The 25,683-nt window shown below is 42.0% G+C and overlaps 1 protein-coding gene across 13 annotated transcripts in view; it reads left to right on the top strand.

The window, feature by feature from the left end:
• Positions 1 to 25,683, top strand: part of LOC110491806 (fibroblast growth factor receptor 2) — a 96,267-nt gene that overhangs the window by 14,999 nt on the left and 55,585 nt on the right. For 4 of the 13 annotated variants that reach the window (XM_090202536.1, XM_090202538.1, XM_021565571.3 and 1 more), the window contains exons 3-5: positions 10,201 to 10,470; positions 19,546 to 19,620; positions 23,048 to 23,217. In XM_090202536.1, the coding sequence (XP_090058662.1) occupies positions 10,201 to 10,470; positions 19,546 to 19,620; positions 23,048 to 23,217 (515 nt within the window). The remainder of the gene's footprint in view (positions 1 to 10,200; positions 10,471 to 19,545; positions 19,621 to 23,047; positions 23,218 to 25,683) is intronic. The other 9 variants (XM_090202545.1, XM_090202540.1, XM_090202539.1 and 6 more) reach the window with 3 other exon arrangements.

The following is a 25,683-nucleotide window of genomic DNA, read 5'->3' as shown; positions in this document are numbered from 1 at the left end:
GTTTGTGTGGAGGTGCTTACTAACGGTGAATATTCCTCAGGGTGAGGAATGCACAGTTTATGCCAAAACGTTGGTTAATACCAATTAAATTGCTGGGAGATTATACATGGAGCGTGCAACTTTCTTTATTTTGATAGTTTAAAGCTAATCCAAGTTGATCATTTTAAAAGGCTAATTGATCCTAGAAAACCCTTTTGCAATTATGTTAGCACAGCTGAAACCTGATTAAAGAAGCAATAAAACTGCCCTTCTTCGACTAGTTGAGTATCTGGAGCATCAGCAGTTGTGGGTTCGATTACAGGCTCAAAATGGCCAGAAACAAAGAACTTTCTTCGGAAACTTGTCAGTCTATTCATGTTCTGAGAGATGATGGCTTTTCTATTTGAGAAATTGTGTGTGTACCCAAATCTAACTGACTTTAGCTCAGGCCCTGAAGCAAGGATATGCATATTCTTGATACCATTTGAAAGGAAAGACTGAAGTTTGTGGAAATGTGAAAGGAATGTAGGACAATATAACACATTAGATCTGATAAAAGATAATACAAGGAAAAAAACTACAGTTTTTTTGTATTGTTTTGTACCTTTATCTTTGAAATGCAAGAGGAAGGCCATATTGTATTATTCCAGCCCAGTGACAGCCCATATTTTGGCCACTAGATGGCAGCAGTGTATGCGCAAAGCGTTAGACTGTTCAAAATTGCCCAAGACTGCCCAAATGTGCCTATTTGTTTATTAATAACTTTTCAAAAGTTCAAAGCTCTCCTCAAACAATAGCATTGTATTATTTCACTGTAATAGCTACTGTAGATTGGACAGTGCAGTTAGATCAACAAGAATTTAATCTTTCTGCCAATATCAGATATGTCTATGTACTGGGAAATGTTCTTGTTACTTACAACCTCATGCTAATTGCATTAGCCTACGTCAGCTCAACCGTCCCGTGGATGGGACACCGATCCCAAAGAAGTTTTAAATAATACCCGCAAAACACCCGTCTCAACATCAACAGTGAAGAGGCGACTCCAGGATGCCATATCTCAGACTAGCCAATAAAATGAAAAGATTAAGATGGGCAAAAGAACACAGACACTAAGAATCTAAGTTTGAGATCATTTTTAAAAATGCTGGAAGAGTGCTTGACAACATCTGTCAAGCATGGTGGAGGCAATCTGATGGTCTGGGGATGCTTTGGTGGTGGTAAAGTGGGAGATTTGTACAGGGTAAAAGAGATCTTGAAGAAGGAAGGCTATCACTCCATCTTGCAACGCCATGCCATACCCTGTGGACGGAGCTTAATTGAAGCCAATTTCCTCCTACAACAGGACAATGACTCAAAGCACAGCTCCAAACTATGCAATAACTATTTTGGGAAGAAGCAGTCAGCTGGTATTGTGTCTATAATGTAGTGGCCAGCACAGTCACCGGATCTCAACCCTATTGAGATGTTGTGGGAGCAGCTTGACCGTAAGAAGTGCCCATCAAGCCAATCTAACTTGTGGGAGGTGCTTCAGGAAGCATGAGGTGAAATCTCTTCAGATTACCTCAACAAATTGACAACTAGGATGTCAAAGGTCTGCAAGGCCATAATTGCTGCAAATGTACTTTGATGAAAGCAAAGTTTGAAGGACACAATTATTATTTCAATTAAAAATCATTATTTATAACCTTGTCAACGTCTTGACTATATTTCCTATTTTGCAACTCATTTGATTTGCATTTCATTTAATTTGCAGCTATATTTCCTATTTTGCAACTCATTTCCTATTTTGCAACTCACTCATTTCTTGTCTGTAGCCTTGTGTACTTAATCGATGTCTACTATAGTAGCCACTAGTAGAGCAGAAATAGAATGTATTTTTCTACTTTAAGATGTTTTTTTCCCAAGAGCAATATTTAGAAGTTGAAGTCAGAAGTTTACATACACCTTAGCCAAATACATTTAAACTTTCACAATTCCTGACATTTAATCCCAGTAAAAATTCCCTGTTTTAGGTCAGTTAGGATCACCACTTTATTTTAAGAATGTGAAATGTCGGAGTAATAGTGGAGAGAATGATTTATTTCAGCTTTTATTTCTTTCATCACATTCCCAGTGGGTCAGAAGTTGACATATACTCAATTAGTATTTGGTAGCATTGCCTTTAAATTGTTTAACTTGGGTCAAATGTTTTGGGGAGCCTTCCACAAGCTTCCCACAATAAGTTGTGTGAATTCTGTCCCATTCCTCCAGACAGAGCTGGTGTTACTGAGTCAGGTTTGTAGGCCTCCTTGCTCTCACACACTTTTTCAGTTCTGCCCACAAATGTTCAATAGGACTCAGGTCAAGGCTTTGTGATGGCCCCTCCAATAGACTTTGTTGTCCTTAAGCCATTTTTCAACTTTGGAAGTATGCTTGGGGTCATTGTCCGTTTGGAAGACCCATTTGTGACGAAGCTTTAACTTCCTGACTGATGTCTTGAGATGTTTCTTCAATATATCCACATAATTTTCCTACCTCATGATACCATCTATTTTGTGAAATGCACCAGTCCCTCCTGCAGCAAAGCACCCCCACAACATGATGCTGCCACCCCCGTGCTTCACAGTTGGGATGGTGTTCTTCGGCTTGTAACCATCCCCCTTTTCCCTCTAAACATCCCTCTAAAGATGGTCATTATGGCCAAACAGTTCTATTTTTGTTTCATCAGACCAGAGGACATTTCTCCAAAAAGTACGATCTTTGTCCCCATCTGCAGTTGCAAACCGTAGTCTGGCTTTTTTTATGGTGGTTTTGAAACAGTGGCTTCTTCCTTGCTGAGCAGCCTTTCAGGTTATGTCGATATAGAACTAATTTTACTGTGGATATAAATACTTTTGTACCTGTTTCCTCCAGCATCTTCACTAAATCCTTTGCTGTTGTTCTGGGATTGATTTGCACCGTATTATGTTTAACTCTAGGAGACAGAATGTGTCTCCTTCCTCAGCGGTATGACAGCTGCGTGGTCCCATGGTGTTTATACTTGCGTAATATTGTTTGTACAGATGAACGTGGTACCTTTAAGCGTTTGGAAATTGCTCCCAAGAATGAGCCAGACTTGTGGAGGTCCACATTTTTTTCCTGAGGTCTTGGCTGATTTCTTTTGATTTTCCCATGAGCAAAGAGGCACTGAGTTTGAAGGTAGGCCTTGAAATACATCCACAGGTACACCTCCAATTGACTAAGATTATGTCAATTAGCCTATCAGAAGCTTCTAAAGCCATGACATAATTGTCAGGAATTTTCCAAGCTGTTTAAAGGCACAGTCAATTTAGTGTATGTAAACGTTTGACCCACTAGAATTGTGATACAGTGAATTATAAGTGAAATAATCTGTCTGGTAACAATTGTTGGAAAAATGACTTGTGTCATGCACAAAGTAGATGTCCTAACCGACTTGACAAAACTGTCGTTTGTTAACAAGAAATTTGTGGAGTGGTTGAAAAACGAGTTTTAATGATTCCAACCTCCAAGTATGTGAACTTCCGACTTCAACTGTATGAAGGCTGTTATGGCTAACTGCAATAATAGTGTATTGTTTTTTCTCAATACTTAAGTGTCATTTGTAGTAAAGTCTAGGCAACAAATAACATTGGATTGTGTTCTTTACATTTTTTAGCTGTGAGATAGGTTCACTTTATCAACTTTTTATTTTACACGCAGACTGAGCATGTAGATCATATTCTTTGTTGTTTAATTAGTTAAAACCTGTATTTCCCCCTAGCAGGGATTTTTTGCATGTTTCAGGGCAACAAAAAAAGTGTCACCTATTTGGGCCCTCACCAGTTTTCATCCCTGGTCTATATACAGTGGGGCAAAAAAGTATTTAGTCAGCCACCAATTGTGCAAGTTCTCCAACTTAAAAAGATGAGAGGCCTGTAATTTTCATCATAGGTACACTTCAACTATGACAGACAAAATGAGATTTTTTTTCTCCAGAAAATCACATTGTAGGATTTTTTATGAATTTATTTGCAAATTCTGGTGGAAAATAAGTATTTGGTCAATAACAAAAGTTTATCTCAATACTTTGTTATATACCCTTTGTTGGCAATGACAGAGGTCAAACGTTTTCTGTAAGTCTTCACAAGGTTTTCACACACTGTTGCTGGTATTTTGGCCCATTCCTCCATGCAGATCTCCTCTAGAGCAGTGATGTTTTGGGGCTGTTGCTGGGCAACACAGACTTTCAACTCCCTCCAAAGATTTTCTATTGGGGTTGAGATCTGGAGACTGGCTAGGCCACTCCAGGACCGTGAAATGCTTCTTACGAAGCCACTCCTTCGTTGCCCGGGCAGTGTGTTTGGGATCATTGTCATGCTGAAAGACCCAGCCACATTTCATCTTCAATGCCCTTGCTGATGGAAGGAGGTTTTCACGCAAAATCTCACGATACATGGCCCCATTCATTCTTTCCTTTACACGGATCAGTCGTCCTGGTTCCTTTGCAGAAAAACAGCCCCAAAGCATGATGTTTCCAACCCCATGCTTCACAGTAGGTATGGTGTTCTTTGGATGCAACTCAGCATTCTTTGTACTCCAAACACGAAGAGTTGAGTTTTTACCAAATGTTCTATTTTGGTTTCATCTGACCATATGACATTCTCCCAATCTTCTTCTGGATCATCCAAATGCTCTCTAGCAAACTTCAGATGGGCCTGGACATGTACTGGCTAAAGAAGGGGGACACGTCTGGCACTGCAGGATTTGAGTCCCTGGCGGCGTAGTGTGTTACTGATGGTAGGCTTTGTTACTTTGGTCCCAGCTCTCTGCAGGTCATTCACTAGGTCCCCCCGTGTGGTTCTGGGATTTTTGCTCACCGTTCTTGTGATCATCTTGACCCCACGAAGTGAGATTTTGCGTGGAGCCCCAGATCGAGGGAGATTATCAGTGGTCTTGTATGTCTTCCATTTCCTAATAATTGCTCCCACAGTTGATTTCTTCAAACCAAGCTGCTTACCTATTGCAGATTCAGTCTTCCCAGCCTGGTGCAGGTCTACAATTTTGTTTCTGGTGTCCTTTGACAGCTCTTTGGTCTTGGCCATAGTGGAGTTTGTAGTGTGACTGTTTGAGGTTGTGGACAGGTGTCTTTTATACTGATAACAAGTTCAAACAGGTGCCATTAATTCAGGTAACGAGTGGAGGACAGAGGAGCCTCTTAAAGAAGAAGTTACAGGTCTGAGAGCCAGAAATCTTGCTTGTTTGTAGGTGACCAAATACTTATTTTCCACCATAATTTGCAAATAAATTCATTGCCATGTGATTTTCTGGATTTTTTTCCCTCATTTTGTCTGTCATAGTTGAAGTGTACCTATGATGAAAATTACAGGCCTCTCTCATATTTTTAAGTGGTAGAACTTGCACAATTGGTGGCTGACTAAATACTTTTTTGCCCCACTGTATATGAGACATTACTTAGTATTTTCATATTTTAGTATACGCTTTAATGTCTCACAAAAACAAGCGTATCTCTGTGAAATGTTAACGGAGCACTGAGCATATACCAATCTTTCTATATTCAAAGCCTTTTACATTTATTTCAGCTTGTGTCATGTTAATTTAGCTTTTTGTGACCCGCGCAAAAACTTTGAAGATGATGACCACAAAATGTAAAATCCTCAAACGTTGCTTTGAGAAACCTGCACCGCTTTGTCATATAAATGCTAAAATTGTGTGCTAGTATTGCATTTTAGAACCCCGTTCCCCCCGTCACCCCAAGATGAAAGGGTTTGACCACTAAAGTTTTAGGCAAATTTGTATACATGCTCAAACCGTTCAATAGTTAGGCTATCCATATTACCAGAGTTTATATTCTTTCTATTTCTATGGCGAATTTGCGCCCGTAATTTAGATAATGCATTGATATATAGATGTGCAATTTAGATAATTAATTGAAAGCTAGCTAGCTTGCTGAAATGATAATAATAAGAATATCTCTATTTGTTCATGTATGTGTGCATATCCAAATATGAATGACGTCTGGAATCGTCGGATTATCAAACGGCAAGAGTCAGAAAAATGTCAAACCTCAACATGTCAAGGGGTCGTATAAGCAGGGTTTAGCTGAGACTCATCTCTTGACAGGTAGGCTGGTAGTAAGCTTGGGCAGTATACCGTATACCGGGGTATTTGGAAATAGCCATGGGATGGTTTTTCAGTACCGTCAATACCTTTGAAATGTTTTTCAATACATGTTTATATTTGTAGCTAAATATCGGCAGTCAACTTGTGCAATAGGTTAGGAGATAAAACAGATTGTGTTCTTCATTTCACATGTCACATTATTTTGCATTATGAAGCTTACCGTAGTTCCCCAGAGCAGTTGAGCTAGTCACATGTTTGTAAATAGCACAACAGGAGAAAGCGTTTTATATTGAAAGTAAAGTTGTGTTTTTTTTGCTTCAATAGTTATCGGATGTGCAACTATAGTTTTCCTTCACAGAAAATACATTAGAGCAACACATTCCGCAGAAAATAGCTTCATTGTCGTCAGATGACAACAGAAGTGCAACACTATTTGGCTGACAGCCACACTAGTAAATGAGACAATGAAAAAACTATGCATGGCCATCATATTTCTAATGTTTATCATAGAAAGAATGCAACCAGCTACATTTCCTAATGTTTTGCTTAAAGTTAATCTTGCATTTTACCAGAGAAAAGTAGGCTGGCTACACCAAGAAAAGTACAAGAGAAGTAGCTACACATCAGTCAGAGCGCTGTATTTTGATAGAATGCCCATTCGTGAATTCTCATCCAAGTGGAGAAGTGCAACTGAAGGCAAAAATGTGTTTGATGCTGTGCAGAAATCACGATAAGAAGCATTTTTGATCTGCATTCACGAAACGCAGCAAAATATTTGTAATGTGTTTTATATTTTTTTGATGGGGAGAATGGGAGGGAGATTTGACTGTGGTAGGTATGGAGAGAGGTGTCTAGGTAGAAGATGAGTTCATATCAGAACACATCCTCCTGTGGTGTAGAGGGAGGAGGATGAGCTGAAAAGTATGCAGTGGTAGTTTTCAAACCCTCAACCTCCACTGAGATGCTGCATTGTAACAAAGTCCATGGCCACAATCTGCTGTGTGGGTTATGGTTAGATAATTTGGAGTGCGTGTGTTTCGAGGTGTAAGTGGGATTGGCCTCATGGTTCCCATGAGTATTTGTGAATCCTGAAGGTGTCAACAGGTTTAGGGATGGGTCAGGGTCAGGTCAACAGAGTCATTGGAGGATGAAAAGGAGGTGAAAGAGAAGAATGAGAGAGGAGAGACATTGATGAAGATGGACATATGTACACACAGCAGAGAAGAGAGATACAACACCTCAAAGTAACACTTAAGCATACCTTTCCAAGTGTTCACCATTTGGAGTTATTTAACAATGTCCTGCCCCACCCCCCATTCTGTGTGTGATAGATGGTGCCTGTCATAGTATATGGCCATCCCCTCTCAGTTCTGTGTATATTAGCTTTCTGTACACCCCTTCTCTCTCACCTGTGTTGATAGAGGCCTCGCTCCCGAACTGAGCGCCAGGCCTGTATCAGGCCTAGTGGAAGGCAACAGGAACAGCTCTTTCCACAGGCTTTGATCACACAATGGAGGGAAACGCAGAGTCAATAACAATGCAATTAAAGTAGTATGGAAAACTATGTAGAGAAATAAACAAAGGTGGTGAATATAGCCCCCATCAATCAACATACACACTCCTCCTCAGACCATGCACAGTGGGTGGTGGGTGGAGACGGATGGCTTAATTATTTCCGGAGTGAAGGAAAGAGGAAAAGAATATCGCAGTACCGGAACTATACCTGTGTGGGGCAATGTGCCCGGAGGGAGCGCTTAGAGCACACACGTTCTGGCATGGCCGGCTGCCTGCAAGTGGCATTAACTTTCTCTTCCTGCTCAGGGGTGGGAGTTAATGTAACACACACAATGAAGGTGGAATGTACTTAGGGAGGTTTGCTGAGATACAGGAACGGTTGGGAGTGCCTCTGTACTATGCCTCTAATTATTACGGTACAGTCAGCCAAATGTGGACTGTCTAAGACACGTTAGCCACGTACAATATTTATTTTATGGAAAACAAGCGCACACACAATATTGCAATAAACAATCCAAAAATCTTGCACCTCTGCCAGGGTTTGTTTTTGTAATGAAGTGTTGAAATCTGTAGACTGAGTGTGTCAAATCAAGGCAGAGGTTAGAGACTAGATTTACCATGGTTGTAGAGAGAGAGGGCTGGAAAACAGAGTAACCTTTGGTTAGGTCTTCTGTCTTACTGTCCAAAAACAAGACAGGAAAAGAAAGAGTGCTCCCTCTAAAACAGCTTTCACCCTTTCCTGTCTGGATTTTCTTTCTGATAGGTGTAGGGGATTGAAAAAATACACTGAAAAAAAATATAAACGCAACATGCAACAATTTCAAAGATTTTACTCAGTTACAGTTCAATCAGGAAATCATTCAATTAAAAAAAAAAATCATTAGGCCCTAATCTATGGATTTCACATGACTGGGAACACAGATATGCATCTGTTGGCCACCGATACATTTAAAAAAAGGTAGGGGCGTGGATCAGAAAACCAGTCAGTATCTGGTGTGACCACCATTTGCCTCAAGGAGCTCAACACATCTCCTTCGCATAGAGTTGATCAGGCTGTTGATTGTGCCTGTGGAATGTTGTCCCACTCCTCTTCAGTGGCTGTGCGAAGTTGCTGTGTATTGTCGGGAACTGGAACATGCTGTCATACACGTTGGTGAGTAGGCAGGCCATGAAACAACTGGGATATTTTCAGCTTCCAGGAAATGTGTACATGGGGCCAAGCATTATCTTGCTGAAACATGAGGTGATGGCGGCGGTTGCATGGCACGGAAAATGGGCCTGAGGATCTCGCCTCTGTGTATTCAAATTGCTGTCAATACCATAACCCCACCGCCACCATGGGGCACTCTGTTCACAACGTTGACATCAGCAACCCGCACAACAACATACAGTACACGCTGTCTGCCATCTGCCTGGTACAGTTGAAACAGGGATTCATCTGTGAAGAGCACACTTCTCCAGCATGCCAGTAGCCATCGAAGGTGAGCATTTGCTCACTGAAATCGGTTACGATGCCAAACTGCAGTCAGGTCACTACCCTGCTGAAGATGATGAGCATGCAGTCTTCCCTGAGACAGTTTGTGCAGAAATTCATCAGTTTTAAATCCACAGTTTCATCAGCTGTCTGAGTGGCTGGTCTCAGACAATTCTGCAGGAATTGCCGTTTGGACGTACTGCCAAATTCTCTAAAACTATATTGGAGGTGGCTTATGGTAGAGAAATTAACATTAAATTATCTGGCAACAGCTCTGGTGGACATTCCTGCAGTCAGCATGGCAATTTCTTTTTCCCTCAACTTGAGACATGTGTTTCATTGTGTTGTGACAAAACTGCACATTTTAGTGGCTTTTTATTTTCCAGAGCACAAGGTGTAATGATCATGCTGTTCAATCAGCTTCTTGATATGCCACACCTGTCAGGTGGATGGATTATCTTGGCAAAGGATAAATACTCACTAACAGGGATGTAAACAAATTTGTGCACAACATTTTAGAGAAATTAGCTTTTTGTTCGTATGGATCAATTCTGGGATCTTTTATTTCAGTTCATGAAACATGGGACCAACACTTTACATGTTGCGTTCATATTTTTATTCAGTGTATATCTTGTTATTTTGGAGGTACCTGTCTTTCTCTGCTGTACTCACACTGGCTGGTATTTGTGCTGAAAGGGAGAGGGTCTGTTTATCTGTCTGTCCACTGATTGGTTGTTATTCTCACAGGCTCTGCCTCCACCTCCACGCCACTGTCCACTCTCTACCCTCTGCTTTGAGCCATAACTGCATGCTTTACGCATGAAAACACAACCCAACACTAAAGATAATGTTTAGGGTGTGTCCTGAATGAGGGTTGTCATGTTAATATATGGTTTTAAGATTAAACAGTTTGGGCCTCCTCTCTCTCTGTATCACTCCACTTGGCTTTACATTGATTTAAGTGCATCCATGGGGTTATGTGGTGTTTAAAAAAATATTTCTTACACTATTGCTTGTTTCTTCCTCTTCCACCTTTCTCCCTGTCTTTCTTCCCTCCTTTCTGTGCACACCCCTCCTCGGCCTCCCCCTCCCTTTTCTTTGCTCTGCAGAGCCTCCGACCAAATACCAAATCTCTAAGCCCACCGTGTGCTCGGTGCACCCGGGGGAATTGCTGAAGCTCAACTGCCCTCTGCCCGGGGAGGTGGGGACCATCACCTGGACTAAGGATGGTTCCTCTCTGGGGGTCAACAACCGCACCCTGATAGAGCGGGAGGTGCTGCAGATCCGCGACGCCTCGCCCAAGGACTCGGGCCTGTACGCTTGCAGCACCGTGGGCCCTCAGGGCAGTGACACACTCTGCTTCATAGTGAACGTCACAGGTGAGTCAGGGAGCCAGGCAGGAAGCAGGACAGGGGATAACCAGTCAGGGCAGGGAGCAACCAAAAAGCCAGGGCTGGGAGAAACGAGCCAGCCAACCAGCCTGCAAGGGCAGGACAGGGACAGACAAAGGTAGAGTTGGTCATAGTGTAGGTCCTACACTCTTAGAAAAAAAGGTGCTAAGTAGAACCATATAGGGTTCTTCGGTTTGTCTCCATAGGGGAACCCTTTTGGTGCTAGGTAGAACCCTTTGCCGAAGGCTCTACCTAGAATCCTATATCCTATATCTACCTAGAATCCTGTTCTTCATAGAACTCTCTGTAAAGTGTAATAGCTAGGATTCCCTATAAAGGGTTCTTCGTAGAACCCTCTACAAATAATTCTACCAAGAACCCTTTTATCCTCTATAGGTTCTTCCTAGAACCCTCCATGAACTGTTCTACCATTATTTGCATATTTTTTTCATGACAATACAGTATATCATAAGGCATTTCTTTCAGGGCCTAGTGATATCCTAACACAGCGAATGGAAACTCCTGATTTACAGTCACATTGTTAGTTGTTAGTCACATTATGCTGGCTTGCAAAGTGATGTGTAATTCCTATTGGAATCCAGCCAGTGAGTGAGGCTACCCAACAATTGGACATTTTAATCACCTGCAACCTGCATTTGGAATGACAGCCAGGGTGGCGTAAATTAGGGTTTCATATTTTCCCCGTTATTTTACAAATGTTCCATCCCAAGAATAAATCAGTTTTCTTCCGGGTGACCTGGTGTTTCCTGCCAAAACCGGAAGTGTCATTCTAAAGCATTTAAACCATATAAATATGTCTGGGTTTGATTAGAGCTTTGATCAGCATGACATTTCAAGCCTGATACTACCTGAGCCCTACATTAGACATTTTATGAGCCCTACATTAAAGACATTTTATTTGTATTTATTTTTTATTTAACCTTTATTTAACCAGCTAGGCTAGTTGAGAACAAGTTCTCATTTACAACTGCGACCTGGCGAAGATAAAGCAAAGCAGTGCGACACAAACAACAACACAGAGTTACTCATGGAATAAACAAACATATAATCAATAACACAATACAAAAGTCTATATTTAGTGTGTGCAAATGAAGTAAGATTAGGGAGGTAAGGCAATAAATAGGCCATAGTGGCGAAATAATTACAATTTAGCATTTAAACACGAGTGATAATGTGCAGAAGATGAATGTGCAAGTAGAGATACTGGGGTGCAAAGGAGCAAAACAATTATAACAGTATGGGGATGAGGTAGTTGGATGGGCTATTTACAGATGGGCTATTTACAGATGGGCTATGTGCAAGTGATCTGTGAGCTGTTCTGACAGCTTGTGCTTAAAGTTAGAGAGGGAGATATGAGTCTCCAGCTTCAGTGATTTTTGCAATTCGTTCCAGTAATTGGCAGCAGAGAACTGGAAGGAAAAGCAGCCAAAGTAGGAATTGACTTCGGGGGTGACCAGTGAAATATACCTGCTGGAGCACGTGCTACGGGTGGGTGCTGCTATGGTGACCAGTGAGCTGAGATAAGGCGGGGCTTTACCTAGAAAATACTTATAGATGACCTGGAAACGGGTTTGGTGACGAATATGTAGCGAGGGCCAGCCAATGAGAGCATACAGGTCGCAGTGGTGGGTAGTATATGAGGCTTTGGTGACAAAACGGATGGCACTGTGATCGACTGCATCCAATTTGTTGAGTAGCGTGTTGGGAGGCTATTTTGTAAATGACATTGCCGAAGTCAAGAATCGGTAGGATAGTCAGTTTTACGAGGGTATGTTTGGCAGCATGAGTGAAGGATGCTTTGTTGCAAAATAGGAAGCCAATTCTAGATTTAATTTGGGATTGGAGATGCTTAATGTGAGTCTGGAAGGAGAGTTTACAGTCTAACCAGACACCTAGGTATTTGTAGTTGTCCAGAGTAGTGATGCTGGGTGGGTGGGCAGGTGTGGGCAGCGATCGGTTGAAGAGCATGCATTTAGTTTTACTTGCATTTAAGAGCAGTTGGAGCTATGGAAGGAGAGTTGTATGGCATTGAAGTTCGTCTCGAGGTTAGTTAACAGTGTCCAAAGAAGGGCCAGAAGGTTACAGAATGGTGTCTTCCACGTAGAGGTGGATCAGAGATTCACCAGCAGCAAGAGCGACATCATTGATGTATACAGAGAAAAGAGTCGGCCTGAGATTTGAACCCTGTGGCACCCCCATAGAGACTGCCAGAGGTCTGGACAACAGGCCCTCCGATTTGACAAACTGAACTCTGTCTGAGAAGTAGTTGGTGAACCAGGCGAGGCAGTCATTTGAGAAACCAAGGCTGTTGAAACCAAGTCCAGGTAGCCATTTGATTACCTGTTCAGGAGTCTTTTGGCTTGGGGGTAAAAACTGTTGAAGCCTTTTTGTCCTAGACTTGGCACTCCGGTACCGCTTGCTATGCGGTAGTAGAGAGAACAGTCTATTACTGGGGTGGCTGGAGTCTTTGACAATTTTTAGGGCCTTCCTCTGACACTGCCTGGCGTAGAGGTCCTGGATGGTAGGCAGCTTAGCCTCAGAGATGTACTGGGCCTACCCTCTGTAGTGCCTTGCGGTCGGAGCCCAAGCAATTGCCGTACCAGGCAGTGATGCAACCAGTCAGGATTCTCTCGATGTTGCAGCTGTAGAACCTTTTGAGGATCTGAAGACCCATGCCAAATAGTTTTTAGTTTCCTGAGGGGGAATAGGCATTGTTGTGCCCTCTTACGACTGTCTTGGTGTGTTTGGATAATTCTAGTTTGTTGTTGATGTGGACACCAAGGAACTTGAAGCTCTCAACCTGCTCCACTACAGCCCCCTGTCACAAGAAAAAAAGTTACATGCATTTTGAGCTATGCTCCTACTGAGATGCGCTGTCTGTCCCCACCCTGATCGTTGATGATTGATCATGCAGATAGCAGAGAGAAGGCCATAGAGAAGCCAGATTTAGACATCACATAATTTAGCAGTTCCATTTGAAGTCATGCTGTTGATAGAAATAATTTATGATAATTTACCAGTTTCTCGCAGTTATTTATCCTGGGAAAAGGGAGTGGGTTTGGGCGGTAAATCTTGCTAACCTGTTTCCTGGTATTCATCCCTAAACATTGATTATTGATGCTACCTAAATCATTAAAACTGGAACCATCTCACTGGTATATTATGTCCAACTACTAAACTATGAAATAACACATATGTACACAATCATGTAGTAACTAAAAAAGTGTTGAACAAATCAAAATATATTTTAGATTTGAGATTCTTCAAAGTAGCCACCCTTTGCCCTGATGACAGCTTGGAAATACTTTTGACATTCTCTCAACCAGCTTCATGAGGTAGTCACCTGGAATGCATTTCAATTAACAGGTGTGCCTTGTTAAAAGTTCATTTGTGGAAATTGATGACAGCTTTGCACACTCTTGGCATTCTCTCAACCAGCTTTATGAGGAATGCTTTTCAAACAATCTTGAAGGAGTTCACACATATGCTGATCACTTGTTGGCTGCTTTTCCAAACCATCTAAATTGGGTTCAGGTCAGGTGATTGTGTAGGAAAGTCCATCTGATGCAGCACTCCTTCACTCTCCTTCTATGTCAAATAACCCTTACACAGCCTGGAGGTGTGTATTGGGCTATTGTCCTGTTGAAAAACAAATGATAGTGCCACCTAGCGCAAACCAGATGGGATGGCTCATCGGTACAGAATGCTGTGGTAACCATGCTGGTTAAGTGTGCCTTGAATTCTAAATCAATCACAGACAGTGTCACCAGCAAAGCACCCTCACACCATCACACCTCCTCCAGGCTTCACGGTGGGAACCACAAATGCGGAGATCATTCGTTCACCTACTCTGCGTCTTACAAAGACACGGCGGTTGGAACCAAAACCTAAAATGTAGACTTATCAGACAAAAGGACAGATTTCCCACCGGTCTCATGTCCATTGCTCATGTTTCTTGGCCCAAGCAAGTCTCTTTTTCTTATTGGTGTCCTTAAGTAGTGGTTTCTTTGCAGTAATTCGACCATGAATGCCTGATTCACGTAGTCTCCTCTGAACAGTTGATGTTGAGATGTGTCTGTTACTTGAACTATGTGAAACATTAATTAGGGCTGCAATTTCTGAGGCTGGTAACTCTAATGAACTTATCCTCTGCAGCAGAGGTGACTCTGGCTCTTCCTTTCCTGTGGCGGTTCTCATGAGAGTCAGTTTCATCATAGCATTTGATGGTTTTTGCGACTGCACTTGAAGAAACTTTCAAAGTTCTTGACATTTTCCGTATTGACTGACCTTAATGTCTTAAAGTAATGATGGACTGTCGTTTCTCTTTGCTTATTTGAGCTGTTCGTTCTTTCCATACTGTGGACTTGGTCTTTTACCACATTTTGTATACCACCACTACATTGTCACAATGCAACTGATTGGCTCAAACGCATTAAAAAGGAAATACATTTCACAAATTAACTTTTGCATTCCAGGTGACAACCTCATGAAGCTGGTTAACTTCTTGGTGACAGGGGGCAGTATTTTCACATCCGGATGAAATACATGCCCAAATTCAACTGCCTGCTACTCATCCCCAGAAGATAAGATATGCACATTATTAGTAGATTTGGATAGAAAATAATCTGAAGTTTCTAAAACTGTTTGCATCATGTCTGTGAGTATAACAGGACTTATGTAGCAGGCGAAACCCAGAGGAAAAACCATTCAGGTTTTTTTTGTTTTTGAGGTCACTCTTTTCAATGGGTTTCATTGGGAATCCAGATTTCTAAGGGACCTTCTTGCTGTTCCTACCGCTTCCACTGGATGTCTCCAGTCTTTAGAAATTGGTTGAGGTTTTTCCTTTGTGTAATGAAGAAGTAGCTCTGTTCAAAACGAGGTTCACTTCAAGTGTACTGTTTGTTAGAGGCGCGTGACCAGAAAGGTAGCGTCAGTTTGTTTTCTTCCGGTATTGAACACAGATCATCCTGTCTTCAATTTGATCAATTATTTACTTTAAAAAATACCTAAAGTTGAGATATGTTGTAGTCACGTTGCTCAAGTTGGAACCAGTGTTTTTCTGGATGAAATGCGCCAAATAAATGGACGTTTTGGATATATATCGACAGAATTAATCGAACAAAAGGACCATTTGTGATATTTATGGGACATATTGGAGTGCCAACAAAAGAAGCTCATCAAAAGTAAGGCATGATTTATATTTTTATTTCTGCGTTTTGTGTCGCGCCTGCAGGGTTGAAATATGTGTTCTCTCTTTGTTTACGGAGGTGCTACCCTCAGATAATAGCATTGTTTGCTTTCGCCTAAAAGCCTTTTTGAAATCTGACATGTTGGCTGGATTCACAACACGTGTAGCTTTAATTTGGTATCTTACATGTGTGATTTCATGAAAGTTAGATTTTTATAGTAATTCATTTGAATTTGGCGCTCTGCATTTTCACTGATATCCCAGAGAGGTTAAGAGAATGCCAAGATTGTGCAAAGCTGTCATCAAGGCAAAGGGTGGCTAGTTTGAAGAATCTCAAATATAACATACATTTTGATTTGTTTAACACTCTTTTGGTTACTACATGATTCTATGTGTTATTTCATAGTTTTGATGTCTTCACTATTATTCTACAATGTAGAAAATAGTGATAATAAAGAAAAACCCTTGAATGAGTAGGTTTGTCTAAACTTTTGACTGGGGCTGTATGGGATTCATCAACCAATCAATATACATGCAAAAACACAGATATTGAAGCAATCAATTATTAAAATCAACTTGCAATAGAGCATGTTGGGAAATATGTTAATCATGGGCTTGTTCTTTTTATACAGAAAATACTGACACAGGAGGCAGATGGTTCGAGTCTTACAATATTTATTATTCCAATAGGGGAAGGCAAGAGAATGGTTGTGGACAGGCAAGAGGGTCAAAACCAGTACAGAGTCCAAAAGGTACTGAAGGGCAGAATCAAGGTCAGGCCAGGCAGGATGATCAGGCAGGAGGGAAACAAGTCCAGAGTCAGGCAGGGGTCAAAATTGAAAGGACTATCAAAAAGAGACTAGAAAAAGGAGTATTGACTAAACATGCAAGACGAACTTGCACAGAGAGACAGGAAACACAGGAATAGATACACTGGGGAAAAGAAGCAACACCTGGAGGGGGTGGAGATAATAACAAGGACAGGTGAAACTGATCAGGGTGTGACAGAAATAAATAAATCATGGTAAAGATATTAACTATGTCAGTACTGTACATGTAAAATTATTACAAACAAACATATTCCGAGATAGGTACAGTTTTAAACACTCACACATATCACCCCCCATTTTCGTTTTATCCAATTGGTAGTTGCCATCTTGTCTCATTGCTGCAACTCCCATACGGACTCGGGAGAGGCGAAGGTCAAGAGCCGTGCGTCCTCCGAATCGCAACCCAACCAAGCCGCACTGCTTCTTGACACAATGCCCACTTAACCTGTAGTGACGCCCAGCCCGTGAACGGGATCGTTATCATCATCTGACAATAATTAGCATAACGCAACAGACATAAATCTTCCTAGAAAATCTTCCTATTCATGAAAATCACAAGTGAAATATATTGGAACACAGCTTAGCCTTTTGTTAATCACCCTGTCATCTCAGATTTTCAAAATGTGCTTTACAGCCAAAGCTAGACAAGCATTTGTGTAAGTTTATCATAGCCTAGCATAGCATTATGCCCTGCTAGCAGCAGGCAACATTTTCACGAAAATAAGAAAAGCAATCAAATTAAATAATTTACCTTTGAAGAACTTCAGATGTTTTCACTCACGAGACTCCCAGTTAGATAGCAAATGTTTCTTTTTTCCAAAAATATTATTTTTGTAGGCGAAATAGCTCCGTTTGTTCTTCACGTTTGGCTGAGAAATCGACCGGAAAATGCGGTCACTACAACGCCAAACTTTTTTCAAAATTAGCTCCATAATATCGACAGAAACATGGCAAACGTTGTTTAGAATCAATCCTCAAGGTGTTTTTCAGATATCTATTCGATAATATATCCACCAAGACAATTGGTTTCTCATTAGAAGCGATTGGAATAATGGCTACCTCTGTACTTTACGCAAGATTTTCTGCGGGAGCCATCATGTGACCACTTGCTCAATGTAGCCTCTTACGGCTATTCTTCAACATAAATGCGTAAAAATACGTCACAATGCTGTAGACACCTTGGGGAATACGTAGAAAGCATAAGCTCATTTGTAGCCCATTCACAGCCATATAAGGAGTCATTGGCATGCAGCGCTTTCAAAATATGGGGCACTTCCTGGTTGGATTTTTATCTGGGTTTCGCCTGTAACATCAGTTCTGTTATACTCACAGACAATATCTTTGCAGTTTTGGAAACGTCAGTTTTCTATCCAAAGCTGTCAATTATATGCATAGTCTAGCATCTTGTCGTGACAAAATATCCCGTTTAAAACGGGAACGTTTTTTATCCAAAAATGAAATACCGCCCCCAGAGTTTCAAGAGGTTAACCCGGAATCCGGCCGCACCAATGTGTCGGAGGAAACACCGTACACCTGGCGACCGTGTCAGCGTGCACTGCACCCGGCCGCCACAGGAGTCACTAGTGCATGATGGGATAAGGACATCACTGCTGGCCAAACCCTCCCCTAACCCAGAGGATGCCGGGCCAATTGTGCTCCGCCCAGTGGGTCTCCCGGTCACAGCTGGCTGCGACAGAGCCTTGACTCAAACCCAGAATCTCTGGTGACACAGCTAGAATTGCAATGCAGTGCTTTAGACCACTGCGTCACTTTTTTATTACTACTACTACAATCTGTTCTTATGACGAAACTGAAAAATACCAAGTTGTGTAGAAAGTAAACATCTGCACCTCAAAAGTGCCAAGTGTGCTTATGTCTACATAATGAGGATGTCGGGGAAAAAATTGCAACTTCTGACTTTCTGGTCTAGCGTTTCATGACAACGGAATACACTGCCCAGCCTTACATAATTAGAAAGATGAGATTATCCTGATAAAAAAAATTGAAATATACACATTGCGAGATATTTGACCCAATGTACCAACATGCCTCTCCGTAGGAAAACAATGGGCGGAGCTCAGCAGTCCAAGGACAAAAGGTATTTCGGGGCAAGCGTTTGATGACAACGGAATACACTGCCCAGCCTTACATAATTAGAAAGAGGAGATTCTCATGATTTAAAATGGGTGTCCAATTAAAATAAATCTAAATATACACATTGAGATATTTGTCGAAATAGACAGACATACCTATATTTCCCGATTTGAAACAATGGGACGACCTCAGTTCCATGAGTAATTTTTTGTTGTTTACATTTTAACTACCAGAAACGTGGGCAGGTCTCATTGCCAACAATAGCAAAGCAGGCATTGTGACGTAGCACTATAGGCTGGGAACAGAACGTTCGGAAGGCGAGTTGGTACCACGGGGCACAATATAGCTAATATAGGAGCTGGCAGGGTGAAAAATGCCCCAAAAATAATGCCTGTTTTTTCATGATTACTTCAAACTTATGGCAAGCAGGTGGGACATATGGTAATATTATGAAACTGGGCACACGGCTGATGCAATGAACTAGTTTTTAATCAGAAAAAAGCATTGTTAAACATTTCATGTGTCCAGCCTACTACATCCCTGATCTTTTGAGGTTGTGATGCTTTTTTAATAGGGTGGTAGTTGGGGAATGGCCATGGAAGGGTTGTGGAATGGTCATGTAGTTGTAGTTATTCAACTTTTCTTACAAACGTCAGTGACTCTCATGCTGTTCTTGATTGCATATGATTAGTGATTTTGTGAACAGTGTAAACGTCAATATTACATCACCTGATTCTGCCACCTCACCTAAACACGTGTGTGTGTGTGTGTGTGTGTGTGTGTGTGTGTGTGTGTGTGTGTGTGTGTGTGTGTGTGTGTGTGTGTGTGTGTGTGTGTGTGTGTGTGTGTGTGTAGCAGTGTATGTGTATGGCTGGAGCTGTGTTGAGAGGTGGCAGAGATGGTAGGAAATAACCGTGGTCATCTCTACAGATGCCATCTCGTCTGGGGACGATGAAGACGACACAGAGCGATCAGAGGACGTGGGGGTGGACGGAGAGCAGATAAGTGAGTATGGGCATAGTATTGTGAGACAGTGTGGGAACAGGGCAGGAGAGGCAGTGACCGTTGTCTTCTGTAGTGGGGGCATTGAGGCAATATGTGAACTAAGTTGTTGTTTTTTGGGGTTGTTTTTACCTGCATTGTTATATAATAACACTGTTGTGGATCTGAAGGACATGGCTTGGCCTTTCGACCATCAGGTCAAATGCCGTCATGACCAAAGTTACTATACTCCTAAATGTTTGTCTTTTTGTGTGTTGTGTGCACAGTGTTACTAAATCTCTTAGTTTCATTAGTTCAAATCTGCAATGAGATCTCAGCTGTACTGTAGCATTCCTGTATATGTAGTAAGTCTGAGAGTGTGTGCTGGGAATGTGTATATGTGTGTGTGTGATGTTTGTAAGCCTATCTCTCCCAGGCCTTTTAGGCGCTCCAGGGAAGAGGAATTCCTAACATTCCTCCTGTAGCCTGCATCTCTCAGGTAGTCAGGCCCCAAGGAGCGAGTCAGCTGGACTCATCCATTATGGAATGCTCCCATCTGGACTGGGTTAGGGACCTGATGGGAGATGGGCTCTGTGTGTGTGTCACAGGCTGAAGGCTTCCATATCTTGTTAAAATTTAAACACGCACCGTCCCTCACAGTGGGTTCAACTCCCCCACTTTGCACCGACTACAATTGCCTGAAATCCATTAAATATGTCATCTAGGAACTCTGTAAGGAGAGGAAAATAGAGAGAAGGGGGAAAAAATGTTTCTGGTGGTAATAAGCTGATTGAAAGCAAAGTAAAAACTGTTCTGGCAGCTCGGTTGAATTTTCTCCTGGTGTTTTTTTTCTAAGAATTCAAAACCGGAATATTAAAAAAGAGAGGCGGAAGAGAAAAAATAGGGGACGGTTGAGGCCTTTTAACTACAGCGTTCTGGTTTGGATCAGCACCAGCACTTCTCTGTGTATGCTAACGCTGTAGAGCGCTGGCCCCCGGCCCACTTTTGGAGGGGTGTTGTGGAGGCTTTTTTTGGGAAAGAAGGAAGGAGAAGGGGGGGTCTGAGCATTGTGCTTGGGGCCGTTCTAATGCCCAATGGGTTAGGTTTCAGTGTCTGTCTCAGCTCGTACTCTGTACACTTTGATTCCACTTTCTTAAAAAGAGATTGAACAACAACACAGTCACAACCAGGCCCCCCCTAAAACACTGGGAGAAAAAGTTATGGGTGAAGATGTACCGCCTACCCAGCGTCAGCGGAGGTTGGCTGTGATTGGAGGAGACGAGCAAGGCATATGGAAGGATCATGGAGAAGGCTTTGTTTTTTCGGGGCAGCTTTGGCGTCAGGGGGAGGTCAGAGTGGATGTGGGGTTCCACGCTTGTTGGTTTTGTTGTTCTAACGCATTCTCTGGCCTGTTAAGGAGATCATCTTTAATTGCTCCCGTTTGTCTTCGTTTGAAACATCTGTAGGGTACAATTTACAAGCTTTTAATAGTCTATCATTAGCTGCTTTATGTTTGTCCTAGATATACAGTATATGTAGCTCTAGTACCAGCTCTACAGTATGGGGCAAATGTACAAGTAATACTATCATTTGACACTTATGTTTGTGCCGCATTCCTCATGCTGAACGTACAGCACATTCTTGTTTTGGAGTTACATAGATAACCTGAGCTAACCCCAGACTGCCACAGAGTAAATAGTAAGAGAAGCTGTCCATTCAGAGAGCTTAAGGGGCCATAGGGGGGCCACACAGGGTGCTAGGGGCCACAGAGGGGTCTTAGGGGCCACAGCAGTTGGCCAGTGAGAGTTTGGCCTCATCTGGACAGAGGTTGGGGGGTCTTTGAAGTCTCGCTACCACCGGACGACGGGAGCATGGGAAACAGACCTGGTCACCTTTCACTATCATGTACCGTGCTCATCATCAGACACAGCTGCTGCCACTCCGGGGTCAGAGTTCACCTGAGAGAGACGAACTCCCGAACGAGGGCAGTCGCCACCCTAACCTGTCTGACTGTGTCTGTAGGTAGGAGTGTTGAAAGAGAAAATAAGATGGCGAGAAATAGGGGGACAGAGTGAGAAGGAAATTGGCTTAAAAGAACCTAACTAGTCTAATTATAGTGTGTTGCTTCATCCTGGAAGGAAGAGCATGGTTTACTTCTTCTGTATCAAAGTATGTGTGTACTGTCCGGTTTGTATGCCAGAGAAAATTATGGGAGGTGACCGACTCTGATAGTATTCTGATTGAACTCTGGTGGGCGGGAGAGAGGAGTGGGAAGAGGGAGAGGGGCTAAAACAGGGAGGGAGGGGTGGAAAGAGAAGGACATAGGCCCAAGAAGGCTAAAGGAGTGTCTAACGGCTGCAGTAACCCTGGAGTGTTCCCCCTCTTCTCTCTACTCCTGTAATAGAGATATAGGAAGTGATGGTGGGGACATTGGTTGTGAAATTTCTCTTCTTTCTGAGTGCATCTGCTTATGCAATCACTCTCCCAGGTGCCGAGAGAGAGAAATGGGGAGGCAGGGGGTAGAGAGAAGATAACGTGTGTGTGTGAGAGAGGGGGGGGCTTCAGGGAACTACAGAAAATGAGATATATGGGGTGAACGAGCTGCAGTTACAGTATGTAGGCCAGACAGAAAAGGGGTGTTACTAACTTCCTATACGTCCCTGTGGGAGTGTATTTGAATGAAGGAGCATGATCGATCATTGTGTGGGTAACTTACCCTTTACAAACCAAACATTTCTCACCCACAACAAATGTGAAATGATCTTTCTCCCTTCTGGAACATAATGATTATTCATGGATGATAAATATCCCTTCTTCCCAACAGCCATATCTTCCCGATAACAGGCTAAATATTGTAATTGGAAGAAGTGGTAAAAAAAGCGCTAACTGCAACTAGATAAAATGGATGTGATGGTCTAGTTACCCACTTGGTAACGTGTCCTGCAACCTTCAAAAGAAAACATTTATGTTTGAGTATTAAGTGTTTCCAGTGTGAACTGTAGTTTCTCCCTAAATGGCACCATATTCCCTATTTATTACAATCCTTTTGACTAGGGCCCATAGGGAATAGGGTGCCATTTGGGACATAGCCTGTGACCACCTCCCTCACTCTTTCTCACTACCTGCTATAGTTGTAGTAATCCATGTTGTTCAGGCTTTGGACTGAAACTGTTAATCAACGGAGCTCTGCTGCTCAACCATGTTTCCCATACAGTGTTTCTGTTGAAAGTGAGCAAAGTTACTCTCACAAATATAAGTAAGACTTATTTTACAGCATGGTTTAAGCTGATATGGTTTTAACTAATAAACAATGTGGTAACAATGAACACTTTCTGGTACTGTCTGGTACTTCCCTAATATAATATATGTTACTGTGTTGTTATAGATGGACAAAATCTAATTTGAGATTTTGACTAAACAAAAAACCTGATTGGTCATCTCTTTTCTTTAGGGGCGCCCTATTGGACGATGCTGGAGAAGATGGAAAAAAGGCTACATGCTGTACCTGCTGCCAACACAGTCAAGTTTCGCTGTGCTGCCGGGGGCAACCCACGTCCTAAGATGCGCTGGCTGAAGAACAGCCGACCATTCCGACAGGAGGACCGCATGGGCGGGTACAAGGTACGAGAGAGAACCCAGCACTGCAGCATGCTGGGACATGGAGTTTCTCATGACTAGCGCATTGAAATTAGTCTATAATCAAATGTTTCATTCAAGTTTACTTTTGTGACTGTTTAGAAAGGACTTTCAATGCATTTTTTTGCGTCTTGATTTTGAGGCAGACTGTTGCCCTTCCATTTTGGCTCTACTGCTACTACAGTTGAGCTGCGCAGCCTAGTTAAAGTTTACGGTGTGGCTGTGGAGCCGACTTTCTGAACCCCTTTTCCCGACATCTAAAGGTCCTGAAGCTTCTTCACATGTGCAGGATTCTCTACTTTACGCACGGTCTCTGACGAATGTTGCTTGTTTAATAAAGTTGATCAAAGTCTGCAAGAACACATCATGAAAGTATACAACATAACCAAATATAATCGCATAACGTTACTGTAATACAAAAAACACTACCTCTTTTCTTAAGAGATTTTAGGATGATTGTGCGAATGTTTGCGTCTTTCTTTCGAATAGTTGCATGTTCAACTCAGCGTGCACCACTGAACAAAATATGTGCTTTGATCAACAAAAAAACAACACTGTAGGATACTTCGAAACCATGTCAATAACTAGGGCTCGGAATTGCCAGGGACCTCACAATATGATATTATCACGATACTTAGGTGCCGATATGTGTTGTGATTCTCATGATTCTATATATATATACAGTGCCTTGCGAAAGTATTCGGCCCCCTTGAACTTTGCGACCTTTTGCCACATTTCAGGCTTCAAACATAAAGAAATAAAACTGTATTTTTTTGTGAAGAATCAACAACAAGTGGGACACAATCATGAAGTGGAACGACATTTATTGGATATTTCAAACTTTTTTAACAAATCAAAAACTGAAAAATTGGGCGTGCAAAATTATTCAGCCCCTTTACTTTTAGTGCAGCAAACTCTCTCCAGAAGTTCAGTGAGGATCTCTGAATGATCCAATGTTGACCTAAATGACTAATGATGATAAATACAATCCACCTGTGTGTAATCAAGTCTCCGTATAAATGCACCTGCACTGTGATAGTCTCAGAGGTCCGTTAAAAGCGCAGAGAGCATCATGAAGAACAAGGAACACACCAGGCAGGTCCGAGATACTGTTGTGAAGAAGTTTAAAGCCGGATTTGGATACAAAAAGATTTCCCAAGCTTTAAACATCCCAAGGAGCACTGTGCAAGCGATAATATTGAAATGGAAGGAGTATCAGACCACTGCAAATCTACCAAGACCTGGCCGTCCCTCTAAACTTTCAGCTTATACAAGGAGAAGACTGATCAGAGATGCAGCCAAGAGGCCCATGATCACTCTGGATGAACTGCAGAGATCTACAGCTGAGGTGGGAGACTCTGTCCATAGGACAACAATCAGTCGTATATTGCACAAATCTGGCCTTATGGAAGAGTGGCAAGAAGAAAGCCATTTCTTAAAGATATCCATAAAAAGTGTTGTTTAAAGTTTGCCAAAAGCCACCTGGGAGACACACCAAACATGTGGAAGAAGGTGCTCTGGTCAGATGAAACCAAAATTGAACTTTTTGGCAACAATGCAAAACGTTATGTTTGGCGTAAAAGCAACACAGCTGAACACACCATCCCCACTGTCAAACATGGTGGTGGCAGCATCATGGTTTGGGCCTGCTTTTCTTCAGCAGGGACAGGGAAGATGGTTAAAATTGATGGGAAGATGGATGGAGCCAAATACAGGACCATTCTGGAAGAAAACCTGAAGGAGTCTGCAAAAGACCTGAGACTGGGACGGAGATTTGTCTTCCAACAAGACAATGATCCAAAACATAACGCAAAATCTACAATGGAATGGTTCAATAATAAACATATCCAGGTGTTAGAATGGCCAAGTCAAAGTCCAGACCTGAATCCAATCGAGAATCTGTGGAAAGAACTGAAAACTGCTGTTCACAAATGCTCTCCATCCAACCTCACTGAGCTCGAGCTGTTTTGCAAGGAGGAATGGGAAAAAATGTCAGTCTCTCGATGTGCAAAACTGATAGAGACATACCCCAAGCGACTTACAGCTGTAATCCCAGCAAAAGGTGGCGCTACAAAGTATTAACTTAAGGGGGCTGAATAATTTTGCACGCCCAATTTTTCAGTTTTTGATTTGTTAAAAAAGTTTGAAATATCCAATAAATGTCGTTCCACTTCATGATTGTGTCCCACTTGTTGTTGATTCTTCACAAAAAAATACAGTTTTATATCTTTATGTTTGAAGCCTGAAATGTGGCAAAAGGTCGCAAAGTTCAAGGGGGCCGAATACTTTCGCAAGGCACTGTATATTGCGATTCAATGTTCCAAACATATTGCCCAACATATGTCTGCTGCAGAGGTACAAGACAGTGCCATGAAAAAACTATCAGTCAAGGAAATAAGTGCTGAAAACTAATTAGCTCCCTATTTAAAAAAAAAGAAGAAGATTGAAAAT

This window comes from Oncorhynchus mykiss, chromosome 16 (assembly GCF_057628025.1).
Source record: "Oncorhynchus mykiss isolate SJ-2025 chromosome 16, ASM5762802v1, whole genome shotgun sequence".
Taxonomy (NCBI): domain Eukaryota; kingdom Metazoa; phylum Chordata; class Actinopteri; order Salmoniformes; family Salmonidae; genus Oncorhynchus; species Oncorhynchus mykiss.
The sequence above is the reverse complement of the archived record's forward strand: the minus strand, read 5'-3'. Positions and strand labels throughout refer to the sequence as shown.